The sequence below is a fragment of the Chlamydotis macqueenii genome, chromosome 1, assembly GCF_036417535.1.
Source record: "Chlamydotis macqueenii isolate bChlMac1 chromosome 1, bChlMac1.mat, whole genome shotgun sequence".
NCBI classification, from domain to species: domain Eukaryota; kingdom Metazoa; phylum Chordata; class Aves; order Otidiformes; family Otididae; genus Chlamydotis; species Chlamydotis macqueenii.
The window spans coordinates 61606207-61632707 of NC_141556.1; the positions used below are offsets into that span (position 1 = coordinate 61606207).

General features: G+C 40.8%; 1 protein-coding gene across 1 annotated transcript; it reads left to right on the plus strand.

The window, feature by feature from the left end:
* The first annotated feature begins 1850 nt into the window (after nucleotides 1–1850).
* NT5DC3 (5'-nucleotidase domain containing 3) lies at nucleotides 1851–26078 on the plus strand. The gene is made up of 14 exons (XM_086754358.1): nucleotides 1851–2052; nucleotides 6373–6557; nucleotides 10140–10214; nucleotides 10743–10798; nucleotides 14474–14564; nucleotides 15576–15713; nucleotides 17255–17315; nucleotides 17552–17654; nucleotides 17788–17889; nucleotides 18873–18954; nucleotides 19313–19399; nucleotides 20599–20739; nucleotides 21104–21168; nucleotides 22274–26078. The coding sequence occupies exons 1-14, from the start codon at nucleotides 1851–1853 to the stop codon at nucleotides 22533–22535; spliced, it is 1650 nt and encodes a 549-aa protein (XP_086610484.1). The 3' UTR covers nucleotides 22536–26078.
* Nucleotides 26079–26501: the final 423 nt, after the last annotated feature.

Here is a 26501-nt window from a genome sequence, read left to right on the forward strand (position 1 = left end):
GGGACTTGGAGACCAGGCTGGGTTGTGTTCAGGAGAAGAACAATGTGCCTTTTTCTATTAATTTCAATTGAATTGCACATGGGATTAATTAGCTCATAGGCTGGAGTGAAAAAGCTGCCCAGTTCTAATGTATTTTTGCTTTGTTGAAGGTGATTGATTAATTAGGAGTTGGGGTAACAAGAAGACCTACAATAACCTAGAACTATGCTATGAATTCAGAATGACTTTCACCAAGTCTCCTAATTTCATAGATGACTTAATGTTTTGTTTTGTATTTTTTTTCTGGTTGTACATGGAAAGTCTGATGCTGAAAGGTAAATGGGAGTTTTCATTTTCTTACCTGTGAAAGAGTTCTGTAAAAATCTTCTCTGACTAGAAAGATCAGAGAAAGCAAGTAACAGATTAGAAATTCTCTACGAAGTTGTCTTTCCTCTTGCCTTGTCTCTTTGAAGTATTGACAATCTTGTTTTCCCCTTGTTCCCAGAATTTACCATGACGGATCCATAGTAATGCATACCAGAATCACACACTGCAATAATGAAATGACAATGTAATGTAAACGATAATGTAGGAACTTTTGATGAAAGCTGTATCTGGTCTCAACAAGTAACTGAGTCTGGGAAGTCCATAGGGTACCAGACTTTTGGCAATCACAATTGTAATGTCAGTCAAGAACTCAGCCTCAGTGGGAAGGACTGACCATGCAGCTACTCAGTGACGGATGCTTTGAAATCCAAGGTTCATTGTTTTTCTTTCAGTTTGTTGTAGTTTTGCCTGTTATAAAAAAAAAAGGAGGGGGGGAAGGTGGGCATCATTCTTTGTTTTTAAAAAAGAAGAGTGTTCAGAGTAATATTTAGTTTGAAATCCTTCAGACTTGTGTAGGATTGCAGCTTTAGAGATATATGGGAAGGAATGGCTGAGTAACTTCCAGATATATGTGACAGTGGGTTGTGTGGATCTCGTTGGCATAAGAACAAGCTGTGTTTGATGTTTACTGTATTGGAAAAAGAATATGTTCCTTTTGTTGTAAAGAAAGTTTCTGAGTGCACCAGGAATTCTGCATGTGGAGCTATAACCTTTCTGCTGTGGAAGTGGGTCTTTGTTCTTATTCATCCATGCATCATCTAGTATTTTTTTTTTTGTAAGTATTAATAGATATGGTTCAAGTTCTCAGACTGCCACAGACTGCATCTATCAGTGGCAACTGTTTCACAAGCAGATGGCCTCAAAACAGGACTTCTGTGGACTTCATGGTATTCCTTCTATTGCACATTTTATATCCAGCTTATTTGGATCACGGCTGTAAGCAGGTGTAGAGTCTATGACAGCACTTCTGAAGTGCAGGCTGGCTGGAAAAATAAAAATCTGCTGTCGATGGGGGGTTTGTTGTGAAAGAATCCTAGGCAGCTCCTGGCATGGCGAGAGGCCTGAGGTCAGGGTACGTTCCCCAGGCAGCCCCGCTTGACCTTCAGCAGAGTGATAAACCCCCAGCAGTCCTGATAAAATGCTGCCGGCGGTTACAGGCGGCGGGGGCAAGCTGCTGTCCGTGGCCGGGATGGCAGACCGGAGGGCAAGGCCCCCACCTCCCCCCAGGGGCGACACGCCTGGCTGCGGTCAGCTCTTCAGAAAGCCGCTTCCCGGTAGAACCGAACAACCGCCCTCCCTGTTCCCTCCCCGCAGCCCAGCGCTGCGGAGGCGAGGCGAGAGAGCGGCGGGGCCCTACGGCCGCCGCTACCTGCCCGGCCCCGCCTCCCGCCTCGGCGCGGCCCCGGGGCGGGGCCCGAGGAAGTGACTTCAGCCGGCGGGGAAGCGGCGCGGCGCGCTCCCGGCGCGGCGGGGCTGTGGGGAGCATGGCAGCGGTGGCGGCGCGGTCGCTGCTGGCGACGGGGCGGGCGCGGGCGGGAGGGCGGCGGTGCTGCCGCCGGGTCTTGCCCGCCGCGGCGGCCGCTCCCTACTGCACCGTGGCCCCGCAGCAGCGGAGGCGGCCGCCGCCGCCCGACATGAAGAGCTACCTGTGGTCGCGCTACAAGGAGGCCAAGAGAGTCACCAAGGGTGAGCGGGGCCCGCGGGCGGCAGCGGGACGGCTCCCTGCGCTGCTGCAAGCCGCTCTTGAGGCAAATAAATGCACGTTGGCGGCTGGGAGAGGAGGAGCGGCGAGCCGCTGCGGCAGCGTGAAGGGTTCAGGGGGTGAGGTGTGGGGTGGGGTGTCCGTGCGAGCCCCCCCCACCCCCGCGGGGTTTCTCCTTGTGGGTCGCCGTGGCGAACACCCGTGGGTCCGTCCCGCCGCGCCCGGCGAAGCCGCTGTCTGCTGCTGGAGCAGGGCGCCCTCCCCTCCGGTGGTCTCCAGTGCTCTCCCAGCGCCAAACTGGGGAGCGCCGGGTGAGACCAGCACCTCGGTGGGTCCTGACGGCTGGGCTGGCAGGGGCGGCCCCCCCCCTCCTTTTCCTTCCCCCACTGTGAAGAGGGGCCGAACCCCTCAGACCACCGGCCGCCCGACCCGCCGGGGCCACCGCTGTTCGGGGGTGACGAGGGGGAGAAGCCGTTATCTATCTATCTATCTATCTATTTATTTATTTATTTATTTATTTTCCGGGTTTGCCTGTGGTTTCATTAAAATGCTGGGAAGCACTGAAGCCGGGGTGGAACGCTAGCGATGGGTGCGCGGCTCTGGGAAGCCCTGCTCTTCAGCCCAGCTGGGCACAGAGTTGAGGGAGAAATACTTGCTTGCACCTTGCTTGCTTCTGCCCTTCCTCTGGTGGGAAGGGTGTCACCAAGGTGCTTGAATTACGTGATCTTTTTAGAGAGCCGAAGGAGAAAGGCAGTGTGTGTTCCACAGTGTCAAGTGGGAAAGTTTGTCCTGTAGTGGCAATGGATAATGCTTTAGTCTTGCATGTTTTGGCCTTAAAAAAAAAAAAAAAAAAAAAAAAAAAAGCAAACCCAAAAAAGAGTAGTCTTATCCTATACGAACTGGGGCTTCACTGTGCTGGGTGCAAAAATGTAGCATTTGCAAACATAAAATAGTGGCAGAATTTCACAATGAAATAAGAAGCCATGTTAGAGATCTCAGAAGAATGCTATGGACTTTGGAGGGTGGGATAAGGGATAGGAAGAAGAGAGGAAATGCCTTTTATTTTGAATCTTTTTTTCTTTTGCTGTTTTTGGAATTAACTTTGTCTTATTCTAAACCACACCTAAAAAATACTTCAGAGCTGAGGTTTAGAGAGTACGGTAGCATTAAGAGAAAATAAGTGGGTGTGGGTTGTTGGCAAAAGACGAGGCAAGCACTTGTAGAATAATTCAGAATATTTTATTGCAGCTTAAGTCACCCCATGACTTCAAGTATAGAATCATAGAATGGTTTGGGTTAGAAGGGACTTTAAAGATAATCTAGTTCTAACCCCCTTGCCATGGGCAGGGGACACCTTCCAGTAGACCAGGTTGCTCAAAGCCCCGTCCAACCTGACCTTGAACACTTCCAGGGATAGGGGCATCCACAACTTCTCTGGGCAACCTGTTCGAGTGCCTCACCACCCGCACAGTGAAGAATTTCTTCCATATGTCTAATCTAAATCTAACCTCTTTCAGTTTAAAGCCATTACCCCTTGTAGTATCACTACATGCCTCTGTCAAAAGTCCCTCTCCACCTTTCTTGTAGGCCCTCTTTAGGTACTGGAAGGCTGCTATAAGGTCTCCCCAGAGTCTTCTCTTCTCCAGGCTGAACAGCCCCAACTCTCTCATCATTTCTTCACAGGAGAGGTGCTCCAGCCCTCTGATCATAGCCCTCCTCTGAACTCCCTCCAACTGGTCCATGTCCTTTTTATGCTGGGGGCTCCAGAACTGGACGCAGTACTCCAGGTGGGGTCTCACCAGGGCAGAGTACAGGGGGAGAATCACCTCCCTTGACCTGCTGGCCACACTTCTTTAGATGCGTCCCAGGATGAGGTTGGCTTTCTGGGCTGCAAGGGCGCGTTGCCGGCTCATGTTGAGCTTCTCGTCCACCAGTACCCCCAAGTCCTTCTCCTCAGGGCTGCTTGCAATCCATTCGTGTTTCACTTAGTTACAGTATTAAGATGACAAAGCTGTCCCGATTTTTGACCCAAGGTTTATGGCACTTGAGATGCTGTCTGCCAGCCAGAATGTCTAATTGCAACAAAGTGTTTATACTGTCTGTTTCCAGGCAGGCGCTAGTCAAGCTTTTTTTAATCTGAAATACCTTTATCTCTATATCTATACATAGATGTCTAAATACCTTTATTTTAAAAACAAATGTTGACTAACCAGGCTGCACAATTGACCTTTGAAAAAATACTTTGACTGTAGTACAGAAGTGGGTGTTGTAACATGATTTTGGAAGTTCACTTGCAACTATGATTATGACTTCAAGTTAATTAAATGATTCATGGCCCTTTTTATAGAATAAAGAGTATTTGCCTTAATAGTAGTGTGTCAGATTGCATTTGATTATTTTATTACCTCAACTGCGCGTAACATTTGTCTCCTGTATTACTATAAGCAGTAACTGGAAATAGTAGGAGCTAATGTTTTGGTTGAGGCTTATTTTTTTTAAATCCCCTGAAATGACAGATACAGCTTTTCATGTCAGCTTAACCATGGGGAACTCCTGGGATCTTTTTTTTTTGGTGAAAGAGATGCTGGACTTTATTTGAAACTTGGAATTAAATTCAGTGAAATTGCTGTTGTGTCTCTCTCTCAAAAAATAAGTGACTTGAATATCTGCATCTGTTAAAGTTGGATAGTTTCAGATTACCATCTGTTATTTGGCATCTGTATAAGTTTCTTCTGGTATCTGCCCATTAACTGTGCAGTGGTCTAAGACGTTGCTTTTACAAAAGAAATGTAATTTCCCTTTCTACTACTTGCCCACATTTTTCAAAATGAAGCCAAGCTGTGTGGTGCAGTCGACACGCTGGAGGGAGGGGATGCCATCCAGAGGGACCTGGACAGGCTGGAGAGGTGGGCCCGTGCAAACCTCATGAAGTTCATTGAGGCCAAGTGCAAGGTCCTGCACATGGGTCAGGGCAATCCCAAGCACAAATTCAGACTGACTGGAGAATGCATTGAGAGCAGCCCCGAGGAGAAGGACTTGGGGGTACTGGTGGACGAGAAGCTCAACATGAGCCGGCAACGCGCCCTTGCAGCCCAGAAAGCCAACCTCATCCTGGGACGCATCTAAAGAAGTGTGGCCAGCAGGTCAAGGGAGGTGATTCTCCCCCTGTACTCTGCCCTGGTGAGACCCCACCTGGAGTACTGCGTCCAGTTCTGGAGCCCCCAACACAAGAAGGACATGGAGGTGTTGGAGAGGGTCCAGCGGAGGACCACAGAGATGATCAGAGGGCTGGAGCACCTCTCTTATGAGGACAGGCTGAGAGAGTTGGGGCTGTTCAGCCTGGAGAAGAGGAGGCTCCGGGGAGACCTTATAGCAGTCTTCCAGTACCTAAAGGGGGCCTACAGGAAAGATGAGGAGAAACTCTTTGGTAGGGCCTGTTGTGATAGGATGAGGGATAATAGTTTTAAAACAGAGGGAGGTAGATTGAGACTGGACATAAGGAAGACATTTTTTACACTGAGGGTGGTGAAACACTGAAACAGGTTGCCCAGAGAGGTGGTGGATGCCCACATCCCTGGAAACATTCAAGGCCAGGTTGGACGGGGCTCTGAGCAACTTGATCTGGTTGGAGGTGTCCCTGCTTCTTGCAGGGGGGTTGGACTAGATGACCTTTAAAGGTCCCTTCCAACCCTAACCATTCTATGGTACTATAAGCCCTATCTTTCTAAGACATCTGGACTTTCCCATGCCTGCCTGCTTTGTTGAGATGGTTTCCTGCCATGGTGGAGCACATAGTGTGTCTGTCCTCGGAGCTGAAGGTGTTGAGATAAGCTTGACCAATTCGTTCTAGACTTATATGTAGAAAGTAACCGAACAAAACATGTTCCCTTTAAACTCACCCTTACAAGCACAGATTTAAGATGAAAGCTTCCCTTTTTCCCTCTGGTAAGAAAGGCTGGGTTATAAAGATAGCATATGGAAAGGAAAGGAAGGAAAACATGCTTGTGTTTTGTGCTTCCAGGAGGGTAGTGTTTAGCCTCCTAATGGTGCTCTTCCAAGTTTTCTAAACAAGATATACAAACATCCTTAATGCTGACCTTGGTGTTGGTCCTGAAGTTACTTAATATGTTATGACTCTATGTAGAGAGAAAAGTGTGCTTTAAATAAAAACTATGGGTCACCGAGACAAGTTAGGGTCAGCATTTTCAATAGTGTCCTATTGTTAAGGATTAGCTGATTAGTGTGCATTATTTTAATAGGTACAACTGCTTTAACTTTTTTTTTTCCTTCTCCCATGTTCCCAGAGTTGGTTCCTTCAATTATGAGTAACATGTTGAATCCAGATGCTATTTTTTCGAACAATGAACTGAGCCTGTCAGACATTGAAATTTATGGTTTTGATTATGACTACACCTTGGTCTTCTATTCTAAACATCTGCACACGTTAATCTTCAATGCTGCTCGAGATCTTCTTATTAATGAACATCGGGTAAGTAAAATAAATTCAATAACAATAAACTCATGAATAAAGAGTATAATAAGTAATTTCTAACTGGGAGAGGCATAATTAATCTTCTCATGCCTCAGTCCTAGCTTGGCTCCCTTGTAACATATTTTGTGCAACAGCTGGATGTGAACCACGGAAGTCATGGTTTATTCTTAGCCGTGGTTTTGAGCAGAGCGCAATCTGACACTTGTTAAGGAATAGAGTTTTATTTAGTTTATTTTTTAATTTGGTAGTGGGATTTTTTTGTTTGTTTTTTTTCCTCATTATCAGTTATTGGAGTCACCCTAATAGATAAGAAGCTTTGAAGTTACCGTTACTCTGTTTTATGCATCGCTATGAGTGCAGTGATTAATTTCCACATGGAATATTTTTAGCCTGCCTTCTTACGAGGTCTTTGCCCTGTGTGCTTGCGACGTGCTCTGTGTGTGCCCAGCATTTCAGTCGTGTTAGCTAAAGGGGCAGCCTGTGCAGTGACACTGTGATCAAAGGCTGGCTACAGGAGACACCCAAGGAAGCGTTCAGCTCAGTAGTCCCCTAAGAGGGAGCACTGCCCTGTTGCCTCACCAAGCAGCATGTTCGCGTCGGTGACCAGTTGACATCCAGGCAGCTTGGAGCTGGTTGTTGCGTAGCTTGGAAATGGGAGAAGGGAGATGGGTGACTTAGAAAGCTGAAGCAGGGAAAAAAGATAGAAGAAAACGTGGACTGAAAGAGGCAAAGTTTATTGAACTGTAGGACTTGCAGGAAAATAAAAGATAAAAAGTCTGCAGAGTAACTTGAATAATAAAACTGCTTGTTTATTTTATACAACCTAAATCTGAATAAGTGGTGTTATTCTACTTTCGAATTTGAATCTAAAGGTTAGGAGCTATATATAAACATCTAAAAATATCCCTGGAAGAACAAACAAAATTTCATGGGTGCTACAAGCATACACAACTTGATCTCCCTAAGATTTTGGCATGTCTTGCTGGCAATTTCTGTAGAATGTGTAAATACTTTAATAAAGCTGCCTGGTTCTTGCAAAAATCAACATTATGGTAGCAGTCAAGATTAATTCCTGTAGATGATAATTGAAACAGTGCTCTGTCTTTACTATGTGAATGAATTCAGGCAGTAATAACTTTCCACTTTGTCTCAAGTAAAATATCGTGGGTTCTAGTAAATGAAGCTGTAATTACATTTGGAGACAACTTACTGAAATATAGCCTCTCCTGTTGGGATTTACTGGGGGACAGTAGTTTGTATTAATGCTGTCTCTGTAGCTGCTTATGCTGTTAATGTTTTTCTTGCCTTTAACATTAGAAAGAGCTTCTAGATAGTATTGCCCATTATGACTGTCACAGTCAACCTAAAAGATGGCCAGTTTTGGTCATGGCAGTGTAAGGTAATTCATCAGAAATTGCAAAATACAGTGTAGGAAGCAAGGAATTTTGAAGTGTGTCCAAGAGAATAAACATCAATTTAATGCTAATCTTGGAGGTGGCAGCAGGTGTTTGAATGTAAACTCCTGCTGTTGGGTTTATTTCTTTCCTAATGTACGAGCCTTGCGCCACCTTATCTGGACTGCTGTTTCAGTTCAGATAAATCTTTCCCTACCAAGAGCGGGGTTAGCAAACAGTGCAGTTTTTATCATTATAGCGTTTGGCTTGTAAGGAAGCTTTGATTTGTGTGCCAAGATAGGCTCAATCTTTTTCTCATATGTACTGGCATGCATGTGAAAAGACAGCCTTCTAGTAGAATAAATTAAAGTAGGAAAGTCAAGCATGCAGAAATTTGAAAAAATCAGAAATAAATTTCCTTGTTCATGCTTGATGTGGCTGCTTTGAAGCATGTGCACTACACTGTAGTTTTTAATTAATCGCATTCTGTATCGTCCCCTGATGTTTTCCCTTGTCTCTTTTTCTGCTTCAAGTTCCCTGGCCAAACCTGTACATCTTCCCAGCACACTGGTAGGCTTTTGATGCTGTTCTTCATTCAGATCAGTAGCCTCCTTCGTGTTTTCTGGAAGTGGTGGTAGGGATGATAGTTCAGAAGTTAGAAGAAAGGACTTTTTTCTTTAACTGTGGATGCCTGCGCTCAATACAGGCACAACCTACAGCAATTGCAGAGCAACTCCTCTTCAGCATAGATAAAAACTTTGTGGAGAAATTGTGATTTATTTGATTTTTTTTTTTTTTCCTAAGAGTAGCTAGAGCCTCTGTTGAAGCTGTATAATCTACTTTTTTTTCCCCCCCCGAAGGCTTGTAAATTAGCTATATGTGTATGGAGACTATTGTTGAGAAGGTGGAGAATGTTCGGAGATGCACTTGTCAAGTTCTAACATTGCTGTAGCCTCTGGGAGGAAAATGAAGGATCACCTTTCAGTTGGTTAATCAGAGGAATGATAGTTTTCTCAGGCCTTGTCAGAAATGAGTGAAGCATTTTACCTTTTAAAAAGAAATGAACAAAACTCTTAGCCCAAAGCACACTCCTAATCTATTTTTTTTTCTTGGCTAACCTGTGCTTAAAGCAGGACAAAATTACAGTCTGCTGAAAATGGGCTTGCACTGAAAAATGTTAGAAAACTCTCTAGCAAGAGGTGAGAGCTGCCTGTGCTCTCTATAGCAACTTGAGGAAGGAATACATGACCCAGACATTAAATTCACGTGCATCTCTAAACCACAAGATGTTGCAAATGCTGTCCAGTTGGGTCACTGTGGTGTTCTCCTGAAGTGACTCACCCTGATGGTGTTTAATGCCCAACTTCTTTTCAGAATCTGATCTTTGTGACCCACTGTACCCTGTAAACCACAGGGAAAGTCCCTGTTAGGGAAGCCTGGCTCCTCCAGGCAACACTAGCTGTTGTGAATTCTCTTCTTCCTTCCTTCTCATCGGTGTTTATTTGCAGTGCACCACATCTTTAAACACCTCTGGGGTCTACATTTCAAACATGACAATCTAAGATCAGGAATATGATCCGCACTTAGGGAGTCGAAACACATAGCTGTGCTTCTTTCTTGAAAATGCCAGAGATTTTTTTTTTTCCTCCTGTTAATTGATGATATTGTATTGATTTTACTTTCAGTAGAAGTGAGCAGTAATGTTCAGGTATCTCTGTAGATCAGGCCATGTTCTTGAGTTTCTAGCTAGAAGGTTGAGCTGGAAACTGCGTTTGTATAGTCTGTTTCTTGGTGACACTTCACAATGCAAGGTAACTCAGCTATTAAATTTTATGAAGTTAATAAAATTTGGTTTGTTTTCAAAGGTGCATATATTGAAATAACTTTTTGAACAAGAGGCTAATACTCAAAAGTTGATCACTCCAGAGTACCTGGATGTCCAACTTTAGGTACCCTGCTTGACTTAGATTTAAAATGTTGACCTTGGATTTTGAAAAAATGTTTGACTTGTCTTGCAGTGCACATATGTTCCTGCAAACCTCACCAACCTATCAAAAAGCCTCTTTTAATGACTAGTGGAAACAAGAAGCATAGAAAATGTAGGCTTTTAAAATTCTGCATAAACAGTTTTTAAATTTGTTTTTTGTTATGAATTTAAAATCAAATCATTGCCATCTCTTCTTAGTATCCTGCAGAAATAAGAAAATACGATTACGATCCCAATTTTGCAATCAGAGGACTTCATTATGATGTGCACCGGGTATGTATAAATAACTTTGTGATGAGTTATGTAGTGCTGAGAACCTAGCCAAAGAAAATAAATAAGGCTTTAAAGTCTTTCAACTTTTCACTCTGTGTTGATGTGTAAGGATTTTGTTTCATTTTTTTCCTCTTTGATGGCAAGCTTGACTTTTTAATTTTTTTTTTTAAATAGCTGTTAAGTATAAAGTATTTTGGGTGTTTTGTTCTCATAGTGGGCAGGGGAAGGGAGAAAGATGACTTTGAGTGCAACAGAATAAATCGAAGCTGTCATCTGCTAGTAGGAAAAGATATTTCTTCCCGACCTCGCTCAGGTCACTGGGCAAGGTTTCCCTGGTGATTTGGAAAACCCTAGGTGAACGCCATTAATGACGTATTTTAGAAGCTATGAAGGAAGTTGAAGTGAAGGTGCTCAAGTGTTCTCGAGACTGAAAGATTATAGAGTTGCTTTGATTTTTATAATTTCATGTCAAATAGTTGATGTGATAAAAGGTTGTTTTTTTTTTTTTTTTCTTTTTCCCCATGGAAGGCATTATTAATGAAGATCGATGCTTTTCATTATATACAGCTGGGAACAGTTTACAGGTAGGTAAAATGGTTTACTATTTATAATAAAAATGTATACTCTTGTTTTTTGTGTCTCTTAATTGCATTTACTAGTGTACATTTTAGGTTCATATGAGGAACAGTGCACTGAAAAGCACGGACATGAATGAATATTGCAGTCCTACTGGAAGGGGGTTTCTTTGCCCCTCTGTGTGTACACACAGACATGTGCACATGTTTACTGACTGATACGGTACGGCTGATTCCCCAGTTTGGAGCTGGGGAAGTTGGCAAGCTGACTGGTCACATAGTGCTGACTCACTTTGTTTCCGACTGTTAAATTGTGCTAGAAGACATCTAAAAATACGCTGATGACTTCTCTGCTGTTGCTTTCTATGTAAATAGATGTCGCAGAGCACCCATTATCATGACTTTAGTGTGGTTGCAGAGGCACTTGAGAGGTCTTACTGTATTTGCACAGACCTTTTAAGTTTGGACATACTATTCTGCAAGCATGATGTGGTTGGAGCACAAGTGCTTTGTGTCCGCACAACCTGACGCTTTTTCAGTAGACTGAACTGATGTAAAATTAGTGATCTCTGTGCTGTGCTTCCTTACATGCTATAGACTTACTGTATGTGATCTTTGACAGGAGAGGATTTAGTCTGGCTCCTTTTGCTGTAATGAAGCATTTTGCATTTGACTGACATGAACACCACACTTGGTGCTGTATTTTAAATCAAACAACAAGCTTGAGCACCTTTCTCAATGTCATTGGACAAAAAGTTTCCATTCAGGGCCAAAAGATAATGTAACTTTGAGGTGATTTTCTATGGGGGCTAGCATGGAAGCGTGTATAGTAGTATGAAAGGATGATAGTGCACTCATTACTTCTTTTTGTTTGCCAGTTGAGTAGATAGGTGATTGAACCTTAGTCGGTAGTCTGTTCTTGTATGACTTCATTTGAGGTGCCCTTTGGGAGAGAGGAGAGGAAGGGAAGGAAAGTGAAAGAGGAAACAAGATGGCGTGGGTCCAGCATTAGGCTCGTTCTGTCAACAAAGCGGCTATGTAAAGCTGCCAAAACAATGTGTGTTCTGTATATATCATCAGAGTCCAAGTGAAACGTCCTGCCATTTGTTTGTGTGTTTTATACATGCTGATACAGAATAATTATTGTATATTTCAACTGACAAAACCTGTTCCTGTGGTTTTCAAAGGAATAATTTAGGCAGGGCTAGGAGGGAACCAGGGAACTCAGAGTGAGGGTCGCTAGTTGTAAGATTCATTTAAAAAGGCTGTCAGATTTTTACATTTTTCACTGTGAAGGATGCTAGTTTGCTAGATTAAAGGCTAGGTGAAGTAATCAAAGATACATTTATCTGTAGAGATATGTAGTGGAAATATTAAGATTGGTATGAATCAGGTTTGAATGGAAATGTGTATGTGTGAGAACACTGGAAGAAGTGTTGATAGAAGGGACAAAAAGGTGACATGTGTTGGTGGTACCTGGATCAGCTGGTCATCAAGATATCATCACATCTGCATGCTGTTCCTCCAAACAGCCATATGGGGGTAGGGGGAGCAAAAAAGAGACTGAAGGCTTTGAGAGAAGATGTCAGGAGGAACAGTGGTATGACTGGAGCTGTGTAGTGACCTAGATGAGAAGATGAATGGGTGGTGAGTCCATCAGCAGTGTTGCCTTATGACTCGGAGTGGGACAGAATGAAGAGATGGAAGATCACCGTTGCTGTCAACCTCTAGTACAAAAGGCACATCTGAAGCCAGCACGTGATGACCGATCAAGAAAACTCTGGAGAGGTGTTGAGATTTTTTTGAGGAGCTGGTGTCCCTTACTCTCTGTTTCACTCAAAGTAATTGTGGACAGACTGCCAGGCCACATGTCTTGGTACTTGTGAGTGTGTGTGAGGGAGAGAGTTTCAGCTGTCGTTTCACTCAATACTTCCTCTTAATTTTGTTTAAAATAAGATTACCTTTCTCTTCTATACCAGCACTGAGCTTTACTGTCAGTTGCTGCATATCTGTAGTTCTTAGTTTTAACCTTCCGTGTGCTCGGTACGTGTGTAGGACAATTACATCGCTGAAGGCAGCAGGACTTGCCCAAGCGTACAGCCTCATTTGCACTGAGAGGTGTGAGCAGTTCTGGTATCCCTCTAACAACGCATGTCTCCAAGAGCAGCAATGGGAGCACTGCTGTAGGTGAACTGTGATGCTTTTAGTGCCATCTGTTCATGCCATGAGTGGAATAAAAGACATTTTGTAGTTACGCAGCTGGACAGTGAACTGTGTCAAGACTGTGGGTCTTTAGGTAAAACCAGTCTGCACCTTTGCCTACATGGTTGTCTCTCCTCTCTAGATTTCATGTATGCCTGTTGTCCTCTCTTGATTTCTGCTTCAGTAGCTGCTGATCTACAAGCATATTCTTTAGCAGCATTCAAATACCCCTTGGCATAGCTGTCCACAGACTAGAAGATGAGTCAGTCCTCCTTAATTCTGATTGTGTTACTTGGTATGTGTTTAACATTTTGCTTGCATTTCTTTGTGTATCCTGCTGTGGAGTGGGTGACTCTCAACTCTGTGTGTTACAAACCCAAATTGTTATCTGCCCTATTGATGCACAGTACTACCTTGAATGCTGGAGTCCTACCAGCAGGAGCACAGAGCTATGTGCAAGTCGATGTAGCATGGAGAAGTGCAGTAAAGGAACTGGTTAACCTGGGACTCTTGCTACCATAGCAGCCCCGAGGAAGTTCATGTATCGCCTCCTGCCACTGCAAAGCTGGTGTGGACACTAAACAGTGAAAGTACTAGGCTTGTTAATTAGTTATTTAATTATTTTTAAAAAAAAAGCCTCGCAGCACTTCTGGGTAAGACCGAGAAAGGGAGGCATTGAAATAACTGTTTGTCTTACAAGGCTGCAAAACACCATAAGTAGGCTTGGAAAAAAGGGACCAGATGATCTGGCTTGCATTTGTGTTCTTTAATCTTAAGCAAAACCTCAGCAATTCTGTGTCCTCTAGTGAGAATGTTTGCATGCCTGCAGTGTTTTAGACGCTTTAGTGAAAGATGCTTGATACTGTAAACATTCAAAACCAAACCCAAAGAAAGCCTTTAATTTCTTAGTAGTTGATAAACGCTAGGGAAAGATGATGCCTCCTTCTTCCTTATTTGTTGTTCTATTTTTATATTTTAGTTACTTGCTAAAAATCCTTCAAGTAATACAAAATTTTGGGAAATGGAACTGTTGATACAGTTTAAAATGAATTCTTATTTAGTTAAAGGTTGTATATGTTTTTCTTTCCCTTGAGCCTTCAAGGTCATGCTGCAGAATAATCTGGTTTAAACACTATCAAATCATCAGTGCTGTATGAAACAAAGGCAGACTGAGGAATTACTTTGTGTTAAGAAACTGGAAGCTCTAACTAGTTCTTGCAAACCTTTGAGGCATAGTTTCAGTGGAGACTAATTAGCTGTTTTCCCGTAAGAAAGTAAAAAGGACTTAAAATTGGAATGTGTTCCGTGTGCGTCAGCCTGTTAAAATGTTACTTGTTCTGTAAGGAAAGATGCTGTTTTAACTTACAGATGAAAGTGTTCCTATGACATTATTAGTATTTTAATAGGCTCCAATACTTTCATTCGGTAATTACTTGAAAATGTTATTCTGCCTTTTGAACTGAAGCTAATATTGTTTTCCAGAGGCCTCAGTGTGGTCCCAGATGAAGAAGTCATTGCAATGTATGATGGTTCCCATGTCCCTTTAGAACAAATGAGTGACTTTTATGGAAAGGTAAAAACAGAAACTTCTCTTTAGAAATGATTTTTTTTTTTTTTTTGACTGGGGATAGTGGTGTTTGCATTTTGTTCTTGGTAGCAGTTATATTTTCCAAATACATGATTGAGTTATAGTGCTAAATCTGGAGTTTGCCCTCCAAAGTTTCTCCCACTGGCGATAGTTTCTTCTATCACTGTTTCCTTGCCCAGTCATATACACAGAGAAGCGGAACGTGGAAAAATCAAGTAACTTGCTCAGTGTTGCACAGCAAATCTGATAAAGGCTGGGAAGTGAACCATATCTTTTGGCTTACCCTGGCTGTGTACTTCTTCCTGGTGGTCAAATGGCTTAGCTGATGTAGCAGCAAGTAATGTACAGAGGCATCTCTTGCAGACAGGCTGGCAGAGTGACAGTAAGAGGATATGGAAAAAGATGAATGATAAAAGATAAAGCTATTCAGTTTAGGATTTGACTTTGTGGGAAAAGTTGATCTTCTTGCTGGTGGGTTCCTTCCTCTTTCCCAAATGAAGAACAGTGCTCTCTTTTTAGTAAAAAACATCAAGGAGGTAAATTCTTTTGCAGTCCTAATTAGTATTCTGCTTACTAAAAAAAAAAAACCAGAACAAAACCAAAAAACCCCACCCCCAAACCCAAAATTTCCACACTCCCATCAAAATAGTAAGAGTGCCTCTTATTCATGGAAGTGCAGACTTCCAGTGAAGGCCTCTAAGTTCTTCTCTTGACTTTCAGCTGAGTGCAGTGCTCTCTTTTATGTGTTTATGAATTAAAATACTGCTCTTAAGAGTAATGAGTCATGGTTGATATTTAAAATAAAGCCAGCGCTTTTGTGTTATTTTATTGAAAGTCTGTTAGTTCAAAAAAAAAAATCTAAAGCAATGCGAACAGTGACAGCAAAAGCTGAATATCTGCAACTAAACTGAAGTGTTTATAGTGAATGAATGAAAGTGCTCTAATCTGAGAAATGCCTGACCTTTTTTTGCTTCTTTTTTCTTCCCACCTCTGTAGAGCTCACAAGGAAATACAATGAAGCAATTCATGGATATATTTTCCTTGCCAGAGATGACACTCCTTTCTTGTGTGAATGAATATTTTCTGAAAAACAACATAGATTATGAACCTGTTCATCTGTACAAAGATGTCAAGGTACTAACTTTGAAGAATTAGGGTAAACCTCTACATTTGTGCATCTTCTCTGTGAGCACTTCAGAAAGCTTCAACCTGTTGTGTCAGCTCCAGTTAAATACCTCAACTTTATAGTTTATATAGAGTAGTTATTGCTATACAACCATAAAAAGATAAGTAAAATCAAGGCAGACCTTGGAAAAGAAATATAGAATAATTTGAGAGTTTGTTTTAAATCTGACATTCTAGGGCTGTTGCTCTTTCTGTAGGTTTCAGGGGTGGATGTGGGCAAGTGCAGAAGCTCTTGTACGTTGATACAGCTACTTTGGATTGTTACTAAACCTATACTTTTCTCACTAGCAGGAATTCTAAGAGGCTACAGGGAATTCCAGTTTGGAGCTTTGAGTTGTACTGCCTCTGTGTCTTAGCTAGTACACGATCATTTGCTGTCTCTTGCATTGGCATATCTATTTTGTCTGTTTTCCTCTCTTCCTCCTCCAAAAAAATCTGGTAGTAATGACTCGAGTAATCTGACCCTCTACATTCCTCAGGATGTATCTTGCAGAGGAGATAATTTTATATCATGATTATTTAAGAACGGAAGAGGTCACGCTCAAGTTGATGGTATTAGTCTGCACAAGCTTTCAATCCAAAACCTTTTCCTATCTCCTTGTTGGCATTTATTAAACTTGTGTAGTTGTTCAGCATATGTGATGCACCTGAATGCTGAATTTCTCACTTTCCCAAGTAGATCAGATAGATGTTAAGAAACTTTTGACCTCCAGAGTAATTTTCTCTTCTGCCTATGGTTACATAGAGTCAGGAGGCTAGTTCCTGTGGTTTCTGCTGAAGTGTTTGTAGAAACTTCCGTACTGTCCAGCATTATTAACATTTTGGAAGCCCTATAGTGGCATTTTTGGAGTATTTTTAGGACATACCTCATGTAAGTACCAAAATGGCAGTACCATTGTCCTAAACAAAGTGATCTGGTGCAGAGCTGTCTCAGGAGAGCTGCCGAATGATTTCAGAGCTCCTTATGAGTACTTTGCTTAAGCATTTAGCTTCTTTCATCTGCTTATAAATTTCTGTTTTAAATAACCAGAGGATTTGGGAGTTATCATAATCTAAAATCTATCTGACTTAAAGCTTTTGGGTTTTGTTTTTTGTGGTGGTTTTTTTTTTTGTTTTTTTGCAAGAGGAAAGGAATGTGTTCTGCTCCAAAGGTCACTAGAAATCTGTGATAACTCTGCTTCTGCAGAGGGCTTTCACCCCACTTCACCCTTCCTAGCACCCTTTCACAGTTGTTATGTGGAACAGCCCCAGTGCTGCTCAGTTTTTTACTGCCCAAAAGTAGTAAGTTAGTTTCTTGGAGGACAGGCTTACTTTTTGTTTAATGGTGACGTATACATAGTGAACATCGCATGGCATTTCTGTAAAGCTGAAAGTGTAATTCAGAGAAAGGAATTGCTTTAAAAACAAATGATTGCTGCTGTGCAGTGAGTGTGGTTTTTATACTTGCAAAGAGTTTTCAGTTCCTTAGTGCTCTGTTGCTTTCCTGACAGGATTCAATCAGGGATGTCCACATCAAAGGAATAATGTACAGAGCAATTGAAGCAGATATCGGTGAGTATTAATGAGATCATCTGTGAAAGATTTTTCACTGATAGTATAACGATCTTTCTGGCCTCCTTATTTAAGATTACAAATTCTACATTTTAAAGCTTGAAGGAGTTATTTCCACTTGCCTAAGGTGCCTTTGTGAAATATAACCTCATGTTCTGAAACCTTGGTTGAATGCAGAGAAAATTATTGTGAAAAACGTCTTCCGTTAATACTGTATTTTCCCCAAATCCTCACAGAGAAATACATCTGCTACGCCGAACAAACTCGTGCAGTGTTAGCAAAGCTGGCTGATCATGGCAAGAAGATGTTTCTCATCACAAACAGTCCCAGCAGCTTCGTGTAAGTTGTTTGCTTATATGTTTTTAAAGGATGGGGAGGATGAGGTTCTTGAATGTAATTCATTATATTACACAGATAACTGCACTTCTGTTGCGCTTCACTGTTAGTATCGATCCCTCTGTCCTTTTTTTAGGGACAAAGGCATGAAGTTCATAGTTGGCAAGGACTGGAGGGATCTCTTTGATGTGGTCATTGTACAGGCTGAGAAGCCAAACTTTTTCAATGATAAGCGAAGGTGAGTATTTAGTCAGTGAAGAATAATTCAAGCAGCTTATGCCATATAAGGCTATAGAGCATGTTATGAAATCTTTTGATTGGATGCAATGTAAAATGAAATAATATTTGATGAAATCTTCTTTAAGATCATTACAGAATGCAGCAACACCCAATTCTGAAGTCCAAGTATTTACCATTTTTTACCTAAGGAAGTTCCAGTAGCTATTACAGGTCTACTGAATTGAGTTAGGGTCACAGCACCTATTTTTAACATCTTAGCTTGTAAGTTGGTGAAGTGTGTTCCTTTCCTAATAAACCTGGGAAATTTTGGTGCCTTCTAGAATCAGTCCCGTATCTGGAAATGTCTTTAATTGCTTCTGGTTTTGTTTAGTCACACGTGATATTTAAAGGGCAGACTGGCTGCCAGATTGGAATATTTGGACTAGTTGTTCAATTAAGTAAACAGATTTGTAATGCAGATGCACTACTCTTAGACTTGAAAAAGACCTATTCCTTTCTGTGTACTTAGGATTTGGAAGTGTGGTAGAGGGAGGTGGGATTTTTTTCCCTTTAATTTTAAAAAGGACTTTGCTGTACGTCCTCCGCCCCTTCTTCTTCAGTTGTTTCGTTGTACAAAACGAGGTATTGAGCAAGATTTTTACACATCTTCATTTCTTTTGTATTCTCTTCCCTCCTTCTTGAGGGCAAACAATTCACACTGTTTCTTCCTCTCTGTGTGGGATCCCTGCCTTAGTTCTCAACAGTTGTTCTCAAACTCAGTTATAAACATCATAGGTACAGTGGACAGATACATTGCATTTCCTTGGCTAAAGCTGAAGTTGTTGAGCTTTACTTTTTCTGTCTATTACAAAATGTTCAGATACTAGAAAGCATGTTTTCCTTTTGAAATATGAGTATTTTTAATATTAAAATTTTAATCTCCTCCTGAAAAGTGACAGAATTTCTACAGCAATGTAACAATTGTGTATGATTCTATTCTAGACCGTTTCGGAAGGTGAATGAAAGGGGAGTGTTGCTTTGGGACAAAATTCACAAGCTGCAGAAAGGTCAGATTTACAAACAGGTAAGCTTTCAATAAACTCTTTCAGTTCAAATTTAGTACCTATTTCCTAGAATCATGGGCTCCTTTAGATGTCGTAAAGGCTTCTAAAAAGTAGTTATGTTTTTTAGGAGAGTATTTTAATGATTGAAGTGATACAAATTGATTGTTGGTATTGTATGTATGCAGTTTACTTGCCTCTTGAAGTGATAGTATTACTGAAATCTTCTGTAAAATTTGAGATTCATAATCATAATACGTAAACTTGAAGACACGATTCTTGATATGAAAAATATTTTAGAGGTGTACTAAATTATTTTCTTCATGACTGTGAGGGTGCAACTTGCATGCTGCCACAATGTACGTGTCATTGTTTCCTCAGGGTAACTTGTATGAATTTCTGAAGCTTACTGGCTGGAGGGGCTCTAAGGTTCTCTACTTTGGTGATCACATTTACAGTGACCTGGCAGTAAGTAGTTGACTTTGACAAAATAGGATAAAAGATGAGGCTTTATGTTAGTTTTCCTCTCTTCTTCCCCAGTTATTCAATGTAACACACTTTCATTTGTGATTTCTGAATACAACAAAATTTGAGTTGGTAGTTAAGCCATATTGCTTTTCTTGCAGTGAGGGAAGTTGGTGCTGTAAAAGGCCAACCATATTTTCCACCTGACTTGTAGCATTTAACTTGTTTACAAAGTGCACTCAGGAATGTGAGTTTGTATTCCTGATCCAGATACTGATTGTGTCAGATGTAATGGAGAGTAAACACAGATATCCAGAGCTACAGGATGTGGCTGATTTGGATGACATTTACTACCAAGTGTAATAAGACCTGAATGAACTTCTGTTTTGGATGGCAGGAGGTGATCTTCCTGTCACTAACTGTAAACTTCCTGTTTTCCCTGAGGTCTTGCTATAGTTTGTAGCCTCACTATCCAGGCATTTTCTTACTACCTTACAAAGAAATGTACTGTTAACTGTTACTTTAGAGTAAGTGACGACAACTCAGCTCTTTTGTAATTGAATTGTGTATGAATGCCCGGCTATGACTTTCCACTGCCAAGCTGTGGTAACACTTTTCAGCAGCAGCAGATGTCAACGTTTTCGCCCCAGTCTGCTTTTAAAAATAAAAGTAAGTTTGGGTGCTTCAGAAGGCTGAAGGCCAAGGGAAGGAGGACACAGCTCTGTTCCTCTCTGTCAGAATGGAGGAAAGAGCACAGGTGGCAGCTGCCTCATCCTGTACTTCTCAGGAGGAGCTTGGATAGCTGGGGTCACGATAGTACCCTTCTGTCAGCTGAGTGTATGGGTAAATACCACAAACCCAACACACGATTTCCTCCAGATACTTCTGACAGCAGCAGAGGTCTCATCTACAAGAGGAATTTCCTACTGTTTGTTTTAAACCCAGTGAATGAATGCTTATTTGCAAGTGCTTATGTGTTCTTTATCTCTCTCTCTTTAAAAATGTGGGATTTGAAGCTTACTCTAAAATTAAATTCTGTTGTCTATTGACACAGTTAAGTCCCACTGTTTAATGTTTCTGCTTATACGTAAGAAGCAATTAAATTAGTGCCCCTTTGCGATAAACAATGGTAAAATTATTCAGTTCTTTTAAATAGTTCTTTTTAAGACTAATACTTGTATTTTGTAATTCTTGGTAAATAGGATTTGACCCTGAAGCATGGCTGGCGTACCGGTGCAATTATTCCAGAATTACGATCAGAGATTAAAATCATGAATACAGAGAAGTACATTCACACCATGACCTGGCTGCAAACCTTAACAGGATTACTGGAGCACATGCAGGTTTGTTCTGTGTGTGTATAATCGGCTCTGTATAGCAGAGGGAATCCAGCCAAGTTTCTAAGTGCTGGACATTGGCGTTGCAAGTGCTTTCTGTCTCCTTCAAGTTCACCAGTTTAACTGTAGATAAATAAATGCTATTATTTGTGTGGCTAGTTAATAAGAATGTTCTCAAAATGTTGTCCACTTCCTCCACTGGTCAGCCTGGATTGATTCCTGCTTACGATTGTTTAAAATGCATGTGGATAACTTCTGCATACTGATTTCTGAAGCATGCTCTTGTCCTCTTAGCTGATAAGGGTTTATTAATGGAAAGACGTTTACGAGGGCATCCTTAGTTACCTGTCATCCATACTTTACATTCCAGGTTCACCGTGATCCTGATGCACAAATGATTTTAGAAGAATGGAAGAAGGAAAGAAAGGAAATGAGGTAAGATATGGGAGATGAAGAGTTTGCAAAATGTTTCGCAGTAGCCAAATGTTCTATGCAATGTCTTCCACAGATTTCTTCAGAATTTCTCTCCATCCCTGGTTTATATTCCCTGGTAGTTACAGACCTTAGAAAATTATCTGTATAAAGCAATATTGAACCTGTCTCTGATGTAGTTCTTCTCCCCTCTGATACGTCGTGCATATGAACCCCTTTTCCTGTTCCTCTTCTTTGGAACAGATGTTAGTTTTCTGCATGAAAGTGTAACATCATATCAAATACTTATCCTTCTCATCTCAGTTCTCCTGTCCCTCTGTTCAGCTGTCACTGTTGCTATTGATCACACAGCTTTACTTCTGCATGTTTTAAAAATGTGTTTCTGTATCAAGACTTCAGTTTTTTTAGATTATTTCTTCAGTTTACATACAATATATTTTAGAATACACAGAAACTGGGCTCTGCACTAGACTGGATTTAGCAACGGACTCATCACAGAGATAGGTAATAGGGCTAAAACTCCTAAAAATCTACTGTCATGAAGGAGCAGTCCCTAAATGCAGGGTGTGTGAAGTGCACAGCTGGCAAGGCCAACAGCTGTACCACCAGCAGCCTGCCCCAGAAATGAGGAAGTAAATGAAATGGAATGATACTTGGCAGTGACTGATAACAGAAGTTAATTCCAAGATGTATTTAAGCTTGTTGTGTACATTAAGCCAAATCTTTGCCTTTTTTTTTTTTTTTTTAAAGTCTTTTACCTTTGGAACAAGTGGATGTCATTAGGATTTAGATGAAGGCAAAAGTGTTCTTTCACAATCTCTAGAAAGGAAAGCTGGAGATGTTATGTTTCTGAAGTCAGAAGCAAGTTGTCACTGGTTGTAGTGGGAGAAGTGTGAAGCTCTTCTGTTCACTACTGTGATTGCTAGATCTGGGCTACATATGTGCAAGAGGTGCAAAAATTTCTTATGTCTGCATTTAAGTGGTTTGAAGTGCAATGGCAAGACAATAATGCATAGGAACTGTTTGCTTCAGGTTCTGGATGCTAGCTGGTAAAGAGATGTGTGCAGGTACATTAATTTCATTCTCATTTTCTTTTTTTGGGGGACAGGGAGATGAACAGGAATTTATTCAACGCACAGTTTGGAAGCTTATTCAGAACTGATGAGAATCCAACTTATTTCCTAAGACGTCTCTCTAGATTTGCAGATATCTACATGGCATCACTGAGTTGTCTCTTGAACTATGAGCCTGATTACACGTTTTATCCAAGGAGGACTCCTTTGCAGCATGAACTTCCTGGCTGGTCAGAACAGCTGTGCACTGGTACATTCAGAATACCTTTCTTACAAGAGACAGTTCAGATCAAATAAGCACTTGGCTGCTTCTCTCTAAAATGGGCAATTTTTTTTTTTTTAAAATGTACATGTATTGTATTTAAATCACTTAAATCTGTTATCTCAATTAAGGTGTAATTATACTTGTCATAAACATTGTACCTATTTTCTCCTCTCTTGCTTGGAGATGTGAAAATTCCTCTTATGTACAGAAGAGATGATGAACTGCCAAAATAGTAGCAGGCTGGGAGGGAGGGTGAGTTTGAAGGGAAGGACTGGTGGTGTTCTGGGGTGGTTGTTTTTGTCTGTTCATTGGAAATGTCGATTTGCAGCTTTGTGGTTTACAAAGAGACGCCTATGCTCTCTGTTCTGGCCCTGTTCAGCGTGCTGGTTGGAGCCTGTAATGGATCTTGGCACTGAAAAGCTTCAATCCAGTATTAATATTTCAGTGATAAACAGTTAGTAACCAGTTTACGGTGAGGCTGAGCGGGATGGTGTACGCATTTTAACTTCCCTTGCTGCCATAGCTGGAGCCTTCCCTGTAACTGAACTAGCTGTGTGGCTCTGCTGCATTGCAGTGATCGCAGCGCAGACAGGCTCAGGCTGATGGGCTTTCTCTCCTGTCTGTGCAGTTTCTGTTCTTGTAATGTCTGTGCTTGGGGGGTCTGAGCCTAAAACCGAAAGTGGCAGTAACTTGGGCTGCTTCTTTTTGTTAACTTTTAGGCACCTTTCTTTTTAAGATTCAAAACACTTTAAATATCTGCTCTCTGATAATAAAGCCATTTCAAGAGCTTTTGCATTTTGCATTTCAAAGTGGAGACAGATGTCTGTTGGGCTTTTGATTGATCCTAAATGCTGCTTTTTAAAATTTTGAGTGTCTTACAGTGGTATGCAATATGGTTTTGCTCTTCCCTAGGAGAGAATGTATTTCATATAGCCTTCAGCAATGGACTTTTACAGTCAAAAGTAAACACGCACAATGGGCAGATGAGTTGAAGGAAAAATTAAGAAATAAGAAAACGAAACCCAGAGTTTTCTGATGACTTTTTTTTTAGCTCAATCCCTGAAAGATGAATTGGGGGTGGTGGACAGTTTATATCAAGCCAAGTAATTTTGGCAGTGCAGATTAGAAGTGAGTTACGGAAATTGCAGGTAATGCATGAATGTGAACTCTGGGTATCATATCTGTTCCAAAGATTTGAGCTGAAAAATGTCTATTTTGCACAAGGAAAACATCTGTTGATGTGTTTCCTGAAACAGGCACTTTATAGAACTTCTATATAGTTGTTTTAAAATAAGGATGCTTTCCTTTCTCTGCATCCAAAGGAAATTTTTTTTTAACTGGTACTTCCCACCCCAGCCATTTTAGAAGGCATAATATGATTAATATTTTTCACATTTTAGTTATTAAAGGCTCTGTTTTTAAAAGCTTCTAATTAACAAAATACATAGCATTTGGTATTCTTCACTTCATTTGGGGATATCACTTGCTACCTATCATGATTGTCAGGTAAACAAACTTTTGGTGACCAAAAGTTTTCTTGTTTAGTTTTTTTTTTAACCTGTCTGTATTATGTGCAAGTACCTATTGAATTTCATATGCAGTATCTTCGTATTTTTAAAAGCGCGTTTGCAAAGTAAAGAATGTATTCTGATCTAACCTGCACAATTTCATAACTAGTTTTCCTGTATGCTTGAAATCAGTCTGAAGTTCTCAGAGGTGGTTATAGATTTTATGTTCATGGTTTTCTTGTGTTCCTGTTTCAAACTTGATGTGCAACGCTCCTGAAGTGTGTGTGTGTCTTTAAACAGATGAATATACTTGAAATGACAGTCCTGCTGTTTTGCTGGAAGAAAAAGATAAAGTTTTGCAGGAAGTTTATTTGATTTTATCAGGAGACTTCTTGGTGAAGCTGTGCGAGAAATATTTAGCATAACTTGATAATGAAATGTGTGGATAGAAATATCCCTGATTTGCCTTCAGTTCTTTATTGTAATGCTCAGCTAGAACCAAACTTGGTGTTACGTGTGTGTAGCACCTCTCACACTCCAGACATTTCAATGCACTGTTTCAAAAAAACAAAAACAAACCCAAACCACTGTAGATTCTTCATCTTACTACCAGCAAATAATAATATTATGTTATTCAGTTCTGCATTATTGCATTTGTTAATGTTTTGTTATAACTCTGTGATGTTTCTTCTTTTAAAGCTGGCTAGGAGTCAGTCTGTTTGCCTAATTTTCCTGTGTTAAGCAGGAACAGTTTAATTGGGTTGGATATTGTTATCCACATACCACACATTTTTTTTCAAGATGATTTCTCTTAACTTACAATTCAAAGTTCTGTACAAAGCTATGTTACAACAGCTAGCTGCAGTAAAATCTTGTTTATATTGCATGACTTACTGAAATAATCAACGTTGCATGAAAAAAAATCATTATGGGAGGGTTATATTCCTTTAAAACAACCCCATTACATATGATGTGAACTTAAGAGAGAATTTTAAAGTGTATTATTTATTTTTCCGTAGTAGAATGCTCTTCTTTAACTTTTAAAAGTGTAATTTTCATAAGGATTTCAGAGAACTTGAGCTGTACACCTCGGTGCTCTCTGCATTACTTATTTTAACCTTGTTACATTACTGACTTCAAAGAGATTTTTGAGCGTTTAAAGGGCAGTGTCTCTTTATATTCATTCTGGCAGTACAGTTCATCTGAACACCAAAGCAAGAAGAAGTTTTCATTCTGCTCTGTCAAAAACACGGAAGAGAATAGTCTGTCACTAAAAGAAGAGTTTAATGAACTGTGGAACTTTTTTTTTGTGATAAAAATATTTAATGATTATTACAAAAATAAATGCTTGAACCTTATCTCTGGTCCCTGTAAGCCTTAATATTTTGGGTGACTGGGGACAAGGAAAGAACACGAGTTGCATTAATTGCAAAACTCCCTAAATATGAGTGTGTGTTATAAATTTTTTAACATCTTACAGGTGAAAACAAGCAGGCATGTCTAGGGGGGCAAGGGAAGGCGTTAGGGAATTTACACCAGTGTGCCTTTTTTGTCCAGCATTTTTACACATTCCATTCCCTTGGTTGTGCTTTGTTGCTGCGCCAGCAACCCTGGATTTGCTTGCATGCCTTGTGTTGATGGGAGGCATTCTGGGGGTGTTCTGAGAGGTAACAAATGCTTTCTTGCAGTGACACCTTCCCTCCTGCCCCCCACGTGTGGTAGACACCAGGAAGCATATCATAGGGGAATGTTACTGCTGTCAGCTGTAAAAAAAAAATAATCTTCCTTTTCTTGCTATTTTGTGGTTTCTATAGTGTTCCCACAGTTTGCTATAATGTTAAGGTTTTGAGGGAAGGAAACAGAAGCGAACTAATCTCAGGTTTGATTCACTTCTAATAGCATGGTGAAAACTGCAGCTGTTATTGCTCTGCATTGGTTGAAAGGCAATGTTAACGTGCTTGGTAAAAATGTGATATGTGAACGAGCAGGTGGCTTTTGCTCCTCTCAGACCTAAAAAACTGAATGTGGACACAACATGGCAAGGGTATGTTCATCTTCATTGTCCACCTTTCACAAAAATGGCTCAAGTAAAAATGATTACTATTTGAATGCTCTCATATCACCTGCATTTCTTACTTAAGCTTCTACAATTACTATTTCCCTTTGCTACGGTGAAGTGAGATGTAAACAAAACACAGTCACGTTTGAGGAAAGATTGAAAAGCTGGAGGAAGCAAGTGGGGCAGACGGGATGGTTGCGTTTCCTGCTGCTGAAATTCTTACAAGAAAGTATACGAGCAAAAAATCCCATAAGTTTAAAAATAGAAGTTTAACACATGTTCTGTTTCACACTTGCCATTTGTAGCTGTAACTGAGATGAAAGCATTGAGCTGGAATACTAGCAAATTTAGGATATTTGCCAAGTTAGCAGTTGTTTTAGGCCATTTTAAAGTCTGTGCAGAAAAATAAAACCGGTTAAATAGCAGGCTAG